The sequence below is a fragment of the Aquila chrysaetos genome, chromosome 18 (genome assembly GCF_900496995.4).
Source record: "Aquila chrysaetos chrysaetos chromosome 18, bAquChr1.4, whole genome shotgun sequence".
Classification (NCBI taxonomy): domain Eukaryota; kingdom Metazoa; phylum Chordata; class Aves; order Accipitriformes; family Accipitridae; genus Aquila; species Aquila chrysaetos.
In genome coordinates, this window is record NC_044021.1 from 709,555 (window position 1) to 727,882 (window position 18,328).

The 18,328-nt window shown below is 39.3% G+C and overlaps 1 protein-coding gene across 2 annotated transcripts in view; it reads left to right on the forward strand.

The window, feature by feature from the left end:
• ADCY2 (adenylate cyclase 2) overlaps window positions 1–18,328 on the forward strand; it is a 216,699-nt gene that overhangs the window by 178,971 nt on the left and 19,400 nt on the right. For both annotated transcript variants that reach the window (XM_030041979.2, XM_030041980.2), the window contains 3 exons: window positions 8,812–8,931; window positions 13,793–13,977; window positions 15,511–15,595. In XM_030041979.2, the coding sequence (XP_029897839.1) occupies window positions 8,812–8,931; window positions 13,793–13,977; window positions 15,511–15,595 (390 nt within the window). The remainder of the gene's footprint in view (window positions 1–8,811; window positions 8,932–13,792; window positions 13,978–15,510; window positions 15,596–18,328) is intronic.

Here is an 18,328-nt window from a genome sequence, read left to right on the forward strand (position 1 = left end):
CACCTCAAAGGTACTGAACTACAAATTTGTTAGGGCTTACCTCTAATTTAGGCATTTCAACCTGTGCTTTTCTTTTCTCTCCTAATGGGGAAAATCCATGTAATTCTATTATTCTTCTGTGACTATAGCAAATACAGAGTAGATCTGTCATTAGTCTGCCTAAAGACTGAATCTTACTGTCCTCATTTATTCTGAAGGATATGTTGTCTAATGGGATGAGCAGTATATGGGATCAAAAAACTTCCTTTGTTTTGCCCTTTTGGCTGAGCCTGATTCTGTTCGTAAATCTGTGAAAGTGTTCCAGCTCAGTTCTTTATCTGCAAAAAGGGAACTGTAATATTTATTTAGGTAATGTTTTCATTACAACGTGAATGCATAGATATTAGTCACATTTCAAGTGAGTGAGATTTGCACTTCAGTGCTTTTGAAATTGCCACTCTAGCGCTTCCTTGAGTTTCTGGTACTTTTGTTACTTGAGGTTCTTAAAGGACTTAAAAATTGATAATACCTACACTGTCTTATTTTGTTTTCCTACAACATTTCAGGGGACCCTTAGACAACCATTTGTTACAGTAAGTACTAAACTTGTCAGAATGATGTAATGTGGGATTTCAAATGTGAACACTTGAAATTTCTGGTAGAACCTTCTCTCCATTTTTTCTACCAAATGATCCTAATCTTGGTTTTGTTGGTTTTCTTTACTGAAAAGTAGATATTTTCCTTTCTTTCTCCTGCTTTTTTTAAGGAGAGGAGATAGACTCAAAAACAACTCCATACTTGAGAATTTAAAATTCAGCTAATTGAATTTGGTGTTTAAGGCTGGTAGGGAAAAAATTCAAAGAAGCAGTGGCTGGAAAATGAGAAAATAAGCTCACTTTTTAGCAGTGAAGGCAGTTAGCAGTGGGAACAAATTCTTCTGAAAAGTTGATTCTCCATCACTTCTTGTCCTTGTAGCTGAAGACTGTATGCCTTTATGAACGATAACCTTTAGCCAAGCAAAAGTTACTTGGCATACTACAGGACAAAACCCAGAGATGGAGTAGCTTGTAAAATGTAGGTCAGATTAGACTTTGTCTTATTTTGAACTCTATAAATGTATAAGAAGAAATGAAATAACCTACTTGGGTTTAAAGTATACTTTGGGTTAGAGTTCATGCAACCGTATGGTTATTTATTAAGTTAAAAAGTGTAAAAGAAGATATGGTCAGGAACTGTTTTTTCTTAGACTGAAGTTATACTATTGTGTACAGCCCACTTCAAATTTGGCCTTCAACTAGTAAAAGACATTTTAGCAAAAAAGAAGTTGTTCAGTACATCATTTTTAGAAAAAGTTTTTGATTTTATTGGTTCAAGTCCACTTTTGTGTGGACTGAATGTTACAGTAAAACTTAATAGGCTGTATTTTAAAGCCTTTGTGCCTTACCGGTAATGACTGCAGTATTACAAATAATCATGTTCCATGATATTCATGAGATGATAATTTTAAGTACAATTCCCACCTTGAAAATAAACCTTAATAGTTTGACTAGCAAAAATGACTTTAAATGTGATTGTGAAATTTGCATTTCCTTAATATTAATAGCAAATTGTGGGAGAGACTCTGAAGTATCATTATTATATCTCCAAGCAACATGTACTTAATAGCAGAGTCCATTAACTGCATTTATTTCCATGAACTCTTTCAGAAGAAGAAGGCAAAATGTAGCCATTAAGATTTCATAGAGATAAAAAGCGTCTAACCATCCTACACCTAATAAATCATAATTAAGACCAAAATGTCAAATAAAGCTCAGTCTTTATGGTCAAGGGACATTAGAAAAGAGTGGGGGTGCAATTTTATTTCAAATTAGTTGTTTCAGCAGGCATCTGAATCTAGTCTTCACGTTTGAGAGGTATATAGTCATGATCAGTGGAGGGAAGTTAAAAAACAGCTAATGTGACATAAGCATCAAATACTTCTTAGCTGAAGGGAGAGGGTGACTAATGCTGCTTCCATTGAGCATTAGATCTGCTATACAGAGTAGGGCAACAATCAATGGCTGAGGAAGACTTTTTTTCCAAGCTGACCTGCATTAAACAGAACATGAGAAAGTGTATTGCAGGGAACAATCCAGACATCTCGGAGAGACAATGGGACTGCATGGCTGCACAAGGTCAACTCTTGGAAGCTAAATGAATGATGGTATATGATACATCAAATGATTGTGCCTCACCATCCTCTGGGATTCATGTGATCTCAGTAAAAGTGGCACGATGAAAGAGCTCTGGAAGAGCTCTTCGCTTCAGTGGCTTCTGCATCAACTGCATGAATGGTTCTTGGCACAGCAACAGGTTCTCAGGGCTATAATGTCCCAGGAAGGTGCCCTGACTACCAGCTTTCAGAGTCAGGATGTTACTTGCTTTCCTGTCTGTCGTCCAGTGAATTTTGAACAACTGGACTATCTCCTTTGAAAGAACATGTCTTTAGAAATGTGAAGACTGACAGAGAGGTTTGAGTATTTCTGCTCCATTGTTTAATGTATGTCTATGAGCGTGAGCTGCCATAAATTATGCAAGTATTGGCCCCATATTGTTCTCCCTCTAGTCATGGCTGTTATCCTGTGTTTTAATAATGACAAACAATTAAGCAAACCTGCTTCCAGTCTCATAGTAGAAAGTTGGTTTATTTAATTTACCTTCCTTTTAGTGTAGCTAACTCTCTTAATACAGTTGCTGACCTTGTTCAGTGCTGCATTTTTATATAGGCAAGCTCTTTGGCAGATACGCTGTAGTTATATGTCCCTACAGTGACTAGCACATTGAAGACCCTATTTTGGAGGGTGCCTAATGCATTTCTTTTAAGAAGAATAAACCAACACTGCCTAGAGCTTGACCTGGCTGAGGAGTTGGAAGGAGAAAGGGGAATGCACAGCTGCAGTCATGTCATTTAAGTGGTACATGCAGGGCCCCATCACAAATCCGTTACAGATAGAATTTTAGAAACTTACTAAAATCAGTATCAGTCTCGGTACACTGGACTAGCGCAGATGCACTAGCAGGTGAGATAGCAAGCACTTGGCTTGAACTGTCCTGAAATAATGTTTACAGCAGTTCTGGTGTCATTCAAGTGCGTAGGGAGAGATAAGAGTCGTGCTGTCACACGATCGTTTGCTCCACAGTCCAGCAAAGATGAACCCACATAAGTGAACGTCACTCCATATGTGTCAAAGACCATGATGGTATGTGAGTCTGTAAAGGCCCAGCAGGCTCGTCGTCTCCCTTACAAAATGCTGCTGGGAGCTTTGAACAAGGCAGTTGCTTGCCACTGCATATTGCCTCTGCAGGGAGGCTGGGACTTGAATACATGGGGACACATAGATAATTATGCATTTTCACTTAGCACACAAACTTTTATTAAAAATGAAATGAAATTATCAAACAACTTGAGTTTGGTAAGTTTGACTTTTAACAAGAGACACACCACAGGACACCAAATAACGCAGATACATGAGCATTTGGTAGCTAAGAAGTCTTGTACAAACCCAGAGACAAAATGCTCTAAAAATTGTATTCAGTGCAGTGCAGTACTCTCTGGATCTTCATCATCCTTTTCCAACTTACTGATGTCTCAGCATCACCCTCTTATTTACTCAAAAAATCCTTAATAATCTACGTAAGTACTTAGCGTTCCAGGCTCTCCTTAAACTTCTGCTTATGAGTTTGTGAAGATGAGGAATGATACCAGAATTTGTGATTCTCTGTATTATTCTTGGGGCATTCATGTGGGGGTCTGGGGATAAATTCCTGACTCGGCTATCAGAACAACTACCATTCTTCAAATGAAGCAGTGATACACATTTTGAGAAGAATGTTCTCCTCAGCCACACGGATATTTGGAGAGTTGGTAGAAAAATTTATAATTAACAAGAGGAGTCCTGCATGTTTGACTTAGAGGTTCAAACAAAAGAGCAATGCTGAACAAAAACATCATTACTTCATTTTTTTTGTTTTAGGAGAAATACAAATCCTCTAGTTCAACCTGATACCAGACCTGCATGCTTCTGCTATACTTAAAAGTATACTCTTCTCACTCTGTCTTTTGCTGAACAAAAGAGTAGGGCACAAACATGAACAACTTTGTTTACAACAACACTATAAAAACTGTAGACCATTGTGTCTTGAGGAGATTGCATAGCTCTTCTGGAACAGTGGAAAATTAATTTATAGTTGCGTGTTCATATCAGGCAAGGAGGTAGTAGGGAGAGAGAGGGACAGTGACAAAGATGGTTTTTATACTCGTCTTTGTAGTCCATTTCCAGTGTAATTTTGTATAATAAAGAAGAGAAAACAGTGAAGGGATCAAATTAAACGTAAGCTGTAAATTCGGTTGAGCTGCATTTTTTGGTAGCACGCCAGACCTTTGTTTTTGCTACTTACGTGTTAAGCACAGCTCTGCTCTGGAACCGCTGTTCCTGGAGCACCTACTTCCTAAAGAGCTTACCCGTGGTCTGCGGGGTTTCTCTCTCGTGTGCGAGAGCACGCTTGTTAGTGTTCTGAGGGAAGCCTATGCTTTCTTTTTGCATAGAAGATGATAGTAGTATTTGTCTTTACAGATGGCTACTGCATGACATCGTGCTACCACAGGCTGATGACCACACTTGAACTATGTGTGGTACTTGAATCAATTAATTTTGCCTTTTACTCTTATGATTCCGTAGTTCAATGGAGGGGTATTTCCCAGCTCTCTCCCTCCTGCGCACTTATCAAGGGGTCAACCCATTCACACAGTAACTATTGAAACTTTGCACGTTTTATTGTTTACTCCATAATTGTTTAATTCAATGTGCATTTGATTAGTGCACTTAATATTAAATTTTGCCACCTTTCCTTCTTCTCAGTAGGATGCTATTTTATGCACATTAACATGGAAATCAGCAAGCCCACTTGCTTAGTAAGGTGAGATACCACCCATCCGACTTGGCCACGTTTACAGGATGTTGGACCATGTTCATTGTGAAGCCTTAGTTCTGGTGCCTTGTGGATTGTACAGAAGGGTTGAAAGTACCTTAGTCAGAAAGTTGGCTTTGTTCTTAGTAAGGTCTAACCTAGTGTATTAGGTAGTCTTGTGCAGATTCTTGGTCAGATAACAAGCGAAATGCAGAAACTTGCTTATCCCATGTTGTGGGGGGAGGGTCTGTCACCACATGGTTCCTGTTGAAAGAAATAGCAGCACAGCAGGTATTGTCCTTGTGTGAGGCAAAAAACTCACAACCGAAGATTGCAGATTATATGAACACAAGAGGAGAAAAAGCTGTTAGAATATATGAAGTTAAAATGAGAATTTAATGGTAGTGTGCTCAGATGTTCCCTGGCAAACATTGGTATTCATAAAAAATATTGCTTTCATTTGAGTCATTTGAGTAGGTGTGACTGCTTAGTAGGACTGAGCTGTCTCTTACAAAAAAATACTATGTTGAAGAACAATATATATCTCTGAAGCGTGATAGCAGATGTAGGTAACTGATGAGAGACAAGAAAGACAAGTACAAACACATCATTCAGAAATAAGTGTTGTTTGGCTCATGGGAGATGACAACATTGCCATATCCTTTTTTTTTGGCTTTCTGTGTTTATTTATGTATTCACAGATACGCCACATTTCATATAGCATTCTGTGTATACAGGTAACTTTTATAGGTCAGAGATGCCCTGTACAAACCTCAAAAACAAAATTAAAATGCTTTAACAGAAATGAATGGGTATAATATATATACATATATATGTATATATAATATAATTGTGTTTGAGTTCGTGGTACATAATCCTTTACTCTGTGGACGTGTGTGGGATGGGATTCTGAAACTAAATACAGTTATTTCATACTAGCAAAAAAAGTAAATGCACTGTTAGTGGGATGTGGAGACTCTCTTTGCCCACCCTTGGCAAATGACCTGGTTAACAACACCTATTAAGATGAGAATGTCAGTGTAAATAGTTGGGGACAGGGAGGGGGATTAAATGCTTTAAAAAGCTGTCTGGAGGGCATTTGCCCCGAACGGTTCCTGTTAAAGAGGAAGTCCAGCATCAGCTGGGTTAAACAGAAACCAAGGCACTTCAAAGGGAATTTGAAGCAAAGTAGGAAACAGTGTGGAAAAAAGTATAAAAGCAGCATGGAGATCGGTAACAGGAGGCCGGGACCTACGAGTGGAACGAGCTGCCGGCCAAACCGTGGTGCGGCAGTGCCCTAAGTCACTCCTCCGGCATCGCGCCTCGGGCAGCGGGAGCCGGCTCCCCACGGGACAGGAGGCTGTGAGCTGCTGCTCTGCGGTGGTGGGGCGACAGCGCGGAGCACCCGCAGGGACCCGCGCCTCGGCTTTGTCCCCGCGCAGGAGCTCGCCCGGCGCTTTCTCACCAGCTCGGGCATCTGCAGGTTGTGCAGAGCAGCACGGGTACCCATAAAGCTAGAGCACCTACCTCTCCTGCGCAAGTAGGGTAACCCCCACTCCCAGAAGTGGGAGGGTGTGTGTTTAACCCACACAGCCTTTAGAGTTCTGCGTCTGTGCCTGATTAGAGCTCTTCGGGATCGGTTACAGAAGGATGTTTCAAAATGTGTAGGTGTTTATTAACATTTTGTATGGTCTGGTATTGTGACTTATCTGTCGTATTACTGATACTGATCCTGAATGTATAGTTCACTGACTGCGGGTTAATTATGTGCGGTTGCACATAAACAGTCAGAGCAGCGTGTTTGTGAAGGGAGACAACCTGAAAGTGCAAACAAACAAAGGTGAGCCCATTCTGCGTGTTACTCCACACACAGGTCGTGCCAACTTCTTATAAAGCAGCCTTGGTAACAGGTGGCATATTGATCACCCTCATGAGCACGTAACCGGTCCTGCTTCTGCTGAAGGGGTGTTACGCTGATACTGGTTTCAAACTCTTCTCAGCAGCGCCACAAAACGTAGACAGGGGCACTGACCACGCATGGTAGCCTGGCAGGTTGGATAGTCTTTAAAAAAAAAAAGGCACTGTGCAGGTAGTACAGCGCTGGGAAAAACTGCCGAGGGGGGTTGTGGAGTCTCCATCCTTGGAAGTTTTCAGGACATGTCTACAGAGAGCTATGGCTGACCAGATCTAGTGTTAGTAAGGAAATCAATAAACCATTTTGATCCGGATTTGGTTACTCTGAGTGAACTGAGCAGTTTTTCTCTGGGGCAGTAGGTAAAGATGGGAATGGGAAAAGAACTTAGAGGTGGGTTACAAACTGGCTACGTGCAGAGAACAACGGGTGAGAAGGAGGCAACCTGTGGAGCTCTGCAACAGTCAGCCCACTGTGGATTTTCATATAGAGCATATGAGAGGGACTGAGAAATTCGCTGATGAAATTAAGGTGACAGGCAATGTCTGTGAGGGGAGGCTTGGGATTTTGGAAAGGAAGAAGTCAGCTGAGGATTGGAGTAAAACAACTAGGATGAAATTTAGTACAGAGTGCAAGATTATGGTTGGCCTGACAGACCAATGACAAGAAATTCTGATAAAAGTTGGAAGATCATCAGGTAGAGATGCCATGATTTCAGGATTTTGATTATTTATGTGGGTTTAATGACAACTCAGCTGAATGACAATAACCACCCATGTGACTGCTCTTAACTCATGGTAAGTATAAACCACATTTAGCTAAGTGAGCCCCAGCGAAGGAAAACTACCTCACATTTGCTGAGCATGTTGTTAGGTGTTGGGATTATGTCAGTGTGCAGCAATGCGTTAAGCTGCTGTAACTTCATGATCTGTCTGAGCCCCACTTGCATGAGGTATGGTGAGTTACTAAGGTTTTATAGCTGTGAGCAACGGAGCTGTCATTCTAGGATGTATGAAAACATATTTTCTGTAGAATTAGTATTAATGCTATTGCACAACTCACTGATAAAATCTGGGAAGTGTGTTTACAGTTTTAGTCACCCAGAAGGTTGAATTGAAAGAGGTGTGTACAGAGGGTGACTACTAGAATGATCAGAGGAATGAAGAGCTTGTTTTCTGGGAAGAAACTAGAAAAACATAGATTGCTGAGCATAGTGAAGGCTGAGATGGCATTAAGTATTGGCAATATAAATACTAGGGAGAGAAAGGAGCTATCTGAAAGCTAAAGGATGAGATTAGCACAAGAAGAAAAAAAACGGGAGCTGGCCATGAATACTGGTTAAACTCAGAAACAGTTTAAGTGGTGAGATTCAAAGCAGTGGAATTAACGTATTCACAAATAGAACTTATGAAGAAAGCACTGGGTCAGTACATCAAAGGGTACTCTATGGTGGTGGTTACCCGTGACATCAACTGGCTAAATTTGATGACCCAGGAGATACTGGTTCCATTCTTCTGTTTCAATAACATTAGTACCAATCTTATTGTCATTTTTACTATAAGAAGGATTACGTCTGTGTAAACCAACTTCAGCAAAGACTTCTTATTCTTTCTTTAATTCTTCCTGTGTTTAAATAGGAGGTTCAGTTGAGGTAAACCCGGGGATTATTCATGTTGAATTTATTTCATCATCTCTCGTGTGTCTGAGCTTCTGATATATGAAAGTAACATAACAAAGAGCCTTTGGTCTTTTATTCAAATGGAAAGTGTCAGATGGAAGTTAACAAAGTTGTTTTTGTCTCAGCAGGAACAACTAATCAAGTGATGTCATTTTCCCTTTTCTATTTCAATTTGCAGTGAAATACCAAAGTTAAATGATTACTGGCAAGGCTTTCTCCACTTCTTCATTTCTCTTCTCTATTTTGACCTTAAACAGCTAACAAGGTAATGGATTATATGTTGTTTTTTCTCTAGTTTTTCCTGGATAATGCTGTGAAAGCTTTCCCCTCAGTTCTTAATTCATCAAATGCAAGTTTTCCTAATTCAAGTAATCAGACACGGTGGTGTATACAAAACAACTGTTTTTTCCTACCGGTAAGTTCATTTTACATTTCTTTGTTTGTTTACAACAATTACAGTAAATTGGCTGTTGCTGTATCTGCTTGAAGTTAAACACCCACCAGTTTTTAAGACTGCAGCAAAAGCTTAATGTTTTTTCAGTCATCTGCAACTGCATTTGAAGGAAGTGGGAAGTTAGAGGAGGTTAGTACTTCTGAAAATAGAGGTTTTAATGAATGTCAGATTAAAAAGCAGGAAACAGTCTAATAACTAAGAAGCGTAGCTCACCCATGCCAACAAATGGGTGTTACGAGATACCAGGAGAACACACAGCAACTGCAAAGCAGACTGTGCACTGAAAGCTCCACATTGCTGTCAGTAAGCAAGCCAGGTCGGTCTGCAGACAGGTTTCACAAGGACCAGTGGTAGACCTGAAAATATTCACCACTTCCATCATTGACCTGGCAGTAAATGTGAAATCTGTGATCGTCACATTTCTGTCATTGCATATTTGATTAAGAGGTGGGGTGGGAGGGGGGAAATCCAACACTCGTGTACCACTATATTAGCTGTTTAAAAGATCTGAACTGATGTGAAGCAGATGTCTTAGTGTGAACAAAAGCACAGCGGCACATGCAAGAAGAGGGAGGAGGACATTCCTGCAAAAATGGGATCTGTATCCTAGGGAGCAGTCATTCTTAAAGGGATTACAAAAGACCTTTGTTGAACATAACAAGCTGTATATTGTGCCGAAATAGATCAACAGTCTTTGGATGAATAAGCAGGCGGCAGCAAGAGGAGAAGGGAGATAATTTTATCTCTATGCAGAATTGATGAGACCAGTATGTTTTACATGAAACAGCTATTCACTCTTTTTCAAATTTAGCTAACTAAATACTTGATGGCCCTGACATCAAGTTATCCTTGTTGTCCAAGAAATGATGGAGTCCTCCTCGCAGCCTCTGCATATGTTGGCACTCACAAGCACATAGAAATAAATTGTTCCAAAGATAATTTATATTTGTTTGCTTTTTTAGTTAGCAGGTTTTCTAGTAATCTTTTTTATATTACTTGTTAGAATTTTAAACATCTTGAAAGGTATTTTGCTTTCTTTTTTACCAGTAAGTTCTCCAAAAAGCATCTGAAGGATACAGTTTTCATAAATGATACTTATTATTAAGATTCAATCTGCTGTTCTTAAAAAAAAATCTTTGTGTGTCTTTTTCCTTTGTTTTCTCATGTATAACTAGGATGTTTGTCAGCTCTTCATGTGATTGGCACATTTCTAACAATTAGTGGTTTATAGACTTTAAACTATTAAAATGCATTCTTTCATTAAAGAAACTTTGATGAATTGGCACAAAATTTATGTTAAAATGTCAATTCTGATAATAATAAAGGAAAAGGTTAGGTTGGCTAAAGTTTTTAAATACTTTTTCCCTCATTTTTTTATTAAACATCTCTCAAATTCATATCATTTTCATCCTCAGGCACTGCATAACTTCTAGCTTGAAAAAGCTACAAATTCCTTTTGAGTTACTACTTTCAATTTAAAAAAAACCCCAAAAACTAGAAATAAAATTCTTCTCTCTTTACTGAATGAAATATTGAATACTTAACTGACAAATGTTTGTTTCCTTAAATTAAAAATTCAGTCTTCTGAATCTGTGTGTTAGCTTTAAGCTGTATTCATGCAGATAAACTTCTTGTGATTTATGATAGTGGACCTGACAGATCTATTGACTATGTCATCTAAAATGAGTGAATATGGGATTTTTTAATTACTTCAGCCCCAGTAGAATTTAGTTCATTTTGAAGCAAACTGATTGATTCTTTCCCTCTTCGACCCCCCAAAATAACTTTTCTGAGTTGTATTGCTTGCTTTTTTGCTCTTTTTAAAGACTTAGGAAAGATTACACAGTAAGTTTTAGGGACTTTGCTTGTGTTTAGTTATTGTTTAGTTTTGCGATGATGCTTTTGTAGTTTCCATGTAATAGGAGTTAGGCCTGGGAGATTTCAAGTGATGCGTATCTCTTCCTGTGATAAAATGCAATGTGGTATCAGTGCTGCCACCTCCACATGTTAAATAAAAGTCATAATACTAACTTCTAAAAGATGCAATTCTAGAATACACTTTATTTGACTAGGGAATTCCACAATGACTTTCTTCTCAAGTTTTTCTCCATAGACATATTGGAGTAGAATCCCTTTATACTTTAGTAAAGATCTTTGTAATCACAGAACTGTAGGTCTTAAAATTTAAGAGAAGAGACCAAATGCAATGGGCACTGTTAGATAAAGTCGAGGCTGCAGAGGTGGCGTAACCGCCGCTACCCAGCAGGAGCTGCCTGCAGGCTCCTTGGCTGCAGGAATTTGGCTGAGCTGGCTGAGGTCGTCCCACAGCCAAGGGACGCGCAGAGCACAGCACGGACCTGCGCCCGCCCAGCTGCGCTGCGGTGAGTGTCGCTAACTCTTCAGTCTGCGGTGATCTTCTGGTCAGGGTCACTACAAAGGATTGGTGTCCCTGCAACTCTCTGCCTTGGAAAAAGCCTCAACGTCTGTGTAATTTGAGCCCTTTTTGTTCTTCAGTAGGTTTTACAGAGGTGTAGGATGAACAAGCCTGAAGCGGGTCTTCACTAAGAAACAGTATACCTGCACACAAAAGCTGTAATTTTTTTCCCAGCTGGACATTAATTCCTCTGTAGGAAAGTTCATGTTCATTTGATGAACTGAGAGCAGACCACTTGGCCCAGGAGACAGGCTGCTATTTGACAGCTTGCAGTTTTTGTGCTTTGACAAAGACCAGAGCTCTCATGCCACACATACGGCAGTAATTCCACCAGTCTTGATTTTCTGTATGCTTACTTTGACTGTTCCTTCACCAAATGTTACTATTTTCCAGTGTCTTGCCTGCTTTTTTGGAAGCTGCATGCATCCTTCTGAGAAGCTAGCTAGAATGCCAGTTACCTTCTTTCCTCTGCAGTGCGTCTTTTGAAGCATTTTGGTTTGCAGTTCCTCATCTGATTTTTTCCAAGCCTTTTTGCATTAGCCTGAAAAGCTGAAAGGATTAGAGAAGGATTCAAGCTACAATACTTTAAGCGTCTGCTAAACTCGCAAATTCTTTTATTAAAAGCGTGAAATTTCAGTTCCTTCAGTTCCATTCCAGGAACTGAAAAATCCGTTTGCAGTGTTGAGCACTCAGAAACAATAGCCTTGAATATATTTAAGTTACAGCTGGAAAAAGTTTAAGGTGGCATCTTCAAAAAGAAGCTTCATAACCTGGTGTGGCTGTTCAAGCAGGGTTGCCTACAGACTCATTTCCTGATCTGCTTGTTGCTTACTGGAATCTTGCATTGCAATACACAATATCGGAGTCTACATTCTTAAATGTGTGGCTCTGCCACTCTTCTTTAATCCATTTACCCTTGTCTGAAATTTTAGCTGAAATTTTCAATCTAGTCTATGTATTCCTGTGGAACACTAGCAGAGACTGTCTATTCCACTTGGAAGTTTCTTGGTCTTTGTCAAACTGCATCCAGTTGTGGATTCAAGACGGCCTTTTGTTTGCTTGTTTCTTTTTGGAAAACTAATTTCACGAGTAGAATGCCTTACAGAGTGAAAAATGGATGCTGCTTCTTTTACATAACACTGAATTCAGAGTGTGACCTCCTGTGGAATGCAGCCGTCAGAGTTTTATTTTTGGTGACTCTGAACAGCCGTTATTTCTATTTCTTATTTCAAGCAGATCTGCAAGTAAATTACAGTAACGGCAAAGATTCAGATGGCAGGTCAATTCTGTCTGATGGGTACAGTGAAAAATATTCTTCTCAGTGATCCTCCAAAATTAATATACTGTGATTCAGGTTCTGTCAAAAGTACTGCCATCAACAAGTCAACAATAATCTGCAAATAGCATATGTAGAAATAGAATGCTTTGTAGTTTCAGAAAAGGTAACTTCCATACAAGGTACAGGACTGTAATTTTCAGGAAGCATCTTTGGCAAAGGTGCTGTATCCTAAGGACCAAGATAATGTTTCGAGTGAGAATGTATTATTTCTGTTTTAGCATTAATTTTGATGCCCTAATCCATTTCCAGAAAGTATCCAGAGAAAATATTTTTCCAGGAATTTAACTTCAACCATAGATATTTTTGCTGATATATATGACATCGCAAATAAAAAGCTTTTTTTAACAATTAAATGTATTCTTATGTAGTCATAAATCAAGAGGATTTGACAGAAGGATGTTGATAATTTTATATTCTTCATGTCTTAGCCATATTTCTACAGTTTGTAAAATTACATGTCTATGAGCTTCATAACAACTGTGTGTATTGCATCAGTTTATAAACACTGCAAATATAGGCAATGAAATTACTGTTTTCAGATCTTTAGACTTTTTACCTTGACCCTTATGCTACTAATACGTACTGGGTAGTTATTCAACTCCAGCATGAGTGAAAACCATACAGTGGCACAGGAATAAATCTTCTGTCAGTCTGCTGGCAGTAGGCTCTTGCATTAGACTTCAACACCAGTAGCAGTATCCTGTGTATAGGCACTCCTCGCTACTGAAGACAAGTAAGTCAAAAGTGACAAAGGATGAAAATCAGGCAGCATAAATCAGGTGCATAATCTGGATTCTACTGAGTTTTGGGTGAGTTGGAGCCTTGTAAGAAATAGGGTCTATTTTAGGAAATACCGACATCTGGTTGTTACTGACCATCTGTAAGTCATAATGTTGCAGGTACTTTGATTCTTTACATGTTGTGATAGATTCTGTGCTTAAGTGGTCAGTCAATAATTTGTTTTAAACTGGCCAGGGCATTTTATTATGTATGATTTCCTACTCAATAGCCAAATTCTAAACATTTTCCATTTGATTTTTCTTTGCCAGTATTTTATATACAGCTGCATATTAGGGCTCATTTCCTGTTCTGTTTTCCTGAGGATAAATTATGAGTTGAAAATGGTGATAATGTTGATTGCATTGGTGGGCTACAATGTTATCCTTCTGCACACTCACGGGCCCATGCTGGATGACTACAGCAAATTTATGTATGCAATGGCACCTCTTAGAAGGTAGGTGGATAATTCCAGTCCTTCTGAAATTAATAGAAATTAAATACTACCTATGGCAATTCTTAAGTCATGGAACAGATATTTTTTTTTTATGTGTTTGGCTACATAATCTGTAAGTCACAGTTTATAATCATTGTCATGCTGCTATTAATACATGATTTAATGTCACACCTAAGAGCATTAGGATAAAATAAACATACTATAGCAAATAGAGTATGGTTTAATTTGCATTTTTGTAATAAAGAACATTAGGAAGAAGTCATCATTAAGGTTGTTAAGGCCTAAGGCTGAATATAATTATGGCTGTTAAAGCATATTTGCTGCAAGCCAAAGAAAATCAACTTTCTCAGAACTAGTATATTGTCTTAAAACTTTACAAATTCAGTCTTAGCTATTGAAAAAAAAGTAGACTTACACTTTGGATGTTTTTTTGCTGTGCTTGCAAATTTGTATGTTAAATTTTCAGTGAGACTGCTGAAGTCTTTGTTATAGGTGATATTACAAAAGACCAGAATTATTACTCTAAGTATTGCTGTGTAAAATGTTTTTTGGACACATGTAATTTCTACCTCATTTTCAAAAGAAAAAGGTGATTCTCTTCTATGTAGGCTGAGTGTGCAGTGCATATGCCACAACAGAAAAACTGAATATTCAGAGTAGAGTTTCAGTATCCTTTTTCCTGTGCTCTAAACTGCTTGAGTTCTTTAGGACACAGAGACAACTGTGGAAAAGGATCTGAATTAACAAAAAGTGCATGTTTTCTTTGCACTTAAATCTAAAGATTAAATAAACAAGCCCAGGTCTTTGTGTTTCCATTACATTAGTGGAAAGGATATCTCTGTGATGATACCACGTGACAGGTTAGATTTAGCATGTGCTTCTGGCAGCCTTGGTTTTGCCAGTCAAGCTGTATGTTTGTATTTTCCTTCCTAAATTTCTCATCAAGGTTCTTCTTTCAGTGGCATCAGTAGGAGAGTGCTAGTGCGAATTGTTTCCCATTACCTCTGGTGTCTTTTCCCAAAACAGAGATTTTAATAAACTCTGTACAAGATCTAGTTTGTGCCTCCTGTAATTCTGAGATGAAAAGTCATCTTGGGAATTGGGTGCTTTAGTTTCCGTTTCTTCACGTTCACTGGATATGGTCCAGCTCTCCATTATGGAAGTAGTGTTATTGCAGAAAAAATCTCTTTTTTTCTGTATAGAATATATGGAATATATAGAATGTTCAGAATTCTGTATAGAATAAGCACCAAATGCTCTCCATTTGTAAGCAAACAAAGATATTAGTTCTGCTAAATCCTCATCTTAGTATTGGACTTCAAAATGCAGGCACATTTGCACAGAATGTAGTAGAATTAATTAAAATTTCATTATGGAAATAATAGTATTTCATCAAATAATAAAGTATATCATATTTAAGTGGTCTTAGTTTACATACTGGAAAGTAGTATGAATTGCAGTTTTATTCTTGTCCTAAAATAATTTTGTTTTAACTTTTAGGCAGCTTGCTTTACTTATGTTTTTATTTTATAGGCCAGGAATACTGAAAGACCTGAAGACAATGGGCTCAATTTCTTTGTTTATATTCTTTGTCACGTTACTGGTTTTGGGTAGACAGGTAAGATGCACACTTCCCTTCATCTGCATTAGTGGACATAATGCCAGCCTCCACATGCAACCTGCCACCTTCTCAAACATTTTTTAGGTTTTCTGACAAGCACCTTTATTCCATTCTGCCCCACACCCTTGCAAAGGATTGTCAGAAGCATCTAAAAAGCTGTTTTCTGTATTACCTTCCAATATGCCCTTAAAACTCACCAATAACTGTCATTGAGACTGTAGACACTGTGCTGATGGTGTGCTGTGACTATTGCTTGTCATGCTGACCAGTATTGTCTCATAGCTTCCTAGTGTGCTCCCATCTGTCTGCATCCATCTGCTGTCTCCCTAGTTGCTTAATTACAAGCTATTTTCTTCGCAGTTATTACAATTTGATGCAGACACAGAAACAGTGTAGCATGCACACAGAAGTGTACCCCATGCTGAGGCCACAGTTGCACTAAAACTATGACCCCACAGGAAACTACTCTTTTTTATTACCCAGTTGTGCTTTTTCAGGACAAACGTGATATCAATGGTCTTACTCTCTACAAAGGTGAGGGCAGGTGTAAGGGCAGTTCTTTCTCTAAATCCTCAGGTCTGTCCATGATCCATGGCTAAAAGCTGCAATTCCAGCCGGTTGTGCCAGGAACAATGCAGTGTGCAAGACAGGGCTCCGAGATGGAAGAGGCAATCAGTGTGAGATGTTATGAACAGCCTGTACCACCATAGCCTGCGGCCTTGGGAAGACTCTTTAAATCGCTCATTTACATTACAGTTCCCCAAAACATGACTGTCATTTAAATTGCCAAGCAGGCCCCGCAGGTTACTAGACAAAAAATTATTATCTGGCAGCTTTTCCAGTATTTGCTGTAGTGGGGAACATCCTTCTTGAGTTAGAAATAGCAGTCTTCATCTGCCTTGCTGCCAGCACCGTATTAGAGTTTGCTCATTTGATGATGGTAGCAGAGTGAGGCTGGAGCACAGCTACTTCCACTCGGAAAGAGGGATAAGTACTTCAGCACACCAGTTGAGAACCTTTAGTCCCTGTCAACCAAGGTGTCAGATGAAGGCAGTGGATGCAACAACAAGGAAAAAGGAGAGAAGGAATGTCATCTTCACTGGGCAAGGAGAGCATTTCTTTGGGGGTTCAGTCATGTCAACAAGAAAGTTGCTTTTGCATACAACAACAGTGTGTGTGTTGTTCCCTGTCACACCAACTGAAAAATGATGCTGTAATGGAAAAAGTCTTTGTTTTCAGAACTGTAGGTCTAGGATCTTTGTTGTGATGTCACTTGTTTGAGGCTCGTCAGTCTTTTGCCTTTGATTTTTCTGCTAATTTATTCTCCTTTAAAGAAGGAGGAGAAAAAAACCTCTGTGTTTTCAAACACTCTCAAGCAAAGTCTAAATGATAACTAGAAAATGTTATGCACTAATTTTAGTACATACCTGGCATAAGACCTGCCATTTTAAGTTACTGTTAGTGATACTGACTCGTAGCAAATGCTTGGGAAAAGAACAGGGGAGGAAGGGAACCTGCATAGATTGATGCTTCCAGGGACATAGGCTTCCCACCTTCTGCCAGTCGGCATTTCTGTGGCAACATTTAATAGCTATTGGCTGCTCTGCTTCCTGTTACACTGTCTGATCCCTTTTTAACCCATTTGATCTTCCTGGTCTTCCCAACACTGTCTGATAATGAATTTCACAATTTGAGAAAAAGTCACGTGGAAGTGTCCATCTTCTTGTTTTTAAGCTTTCTGCTTGCTACTTCCATTGAGTGGCACTTGCAGAATGCTGTCGAGCCATCTTGGCAGTGTAGGCAAAGTAAAATTCTTCCTTACCCTTCTTCCAGAGAGGGTAATATACCAGTAATTTCTCTGTTTGCTATTGCATTTTTCTACTTTGAAGATAACAACATGTCTTGTCTTTTCTCTTCTCTTAATATCTGATTGTTTTAACAATGCTAAAGATAATAGCCACTGATGAAAAGGGTGGTCTTTCTATTTCCCTTAAGCTGGCATTGGTGCTCCTCTGTCCCCAGAGTGAGTAAACAGAAAGTTCATCTAAACAAAAAGTGAATGCTTTCCTACAAGCCTAGCTCTGTGAACCTGCTCACCACTGGTCAGAGATGCCTGTCCAGATGCAAAAGCAGGAGGGGGGATGTGTGTCTCTGGTTGAATGGGGATGAAGAGAGAGCAAGCTAGTGTATCATTACGTGTTTTATGAGCCAACTTAATTCTCGGGTTCAACTAATAATTTTAGCTGCACAACCAGCATCCCTACTGAAAGAAGTAGGCCTTCCCTCAGCTACTAATCATTCTTATCCTTGTGTCTCCTCATTTGTACTGGCACAGCTGTCTGCGGAGCTGTATAGTAGCCGAAAATAGGGAAATGGTCTGGCTTAAAAATTAACCCTGGAAAAATGGTTGATTTTTCAGCCAGATCTATTTCCTGATCTGTTTTTATGGTATGGCTGCAGCAATGCTTGTGCCAAAAGAATGAGCGTAGGATGGGAGTGAGCAGCCAGAAGTGAGCTGGAGAAAGTAGAACTGCTTTTTTTTGATGGTCATGCCAGTGTAGGCTACAACCATTCCCTGACACTGAGATCAAGTGACACATTTCATTCTGCATGCATGCCGTTAGAGTTATTTGAAAATAGGCTGGCAGCAGGCAGACGATACGTTGAGAATGGCGACTCTCGCACCCTGCCCAGGCATTGCCCAGGAGAATGCAGGTTGGTATGCACTAG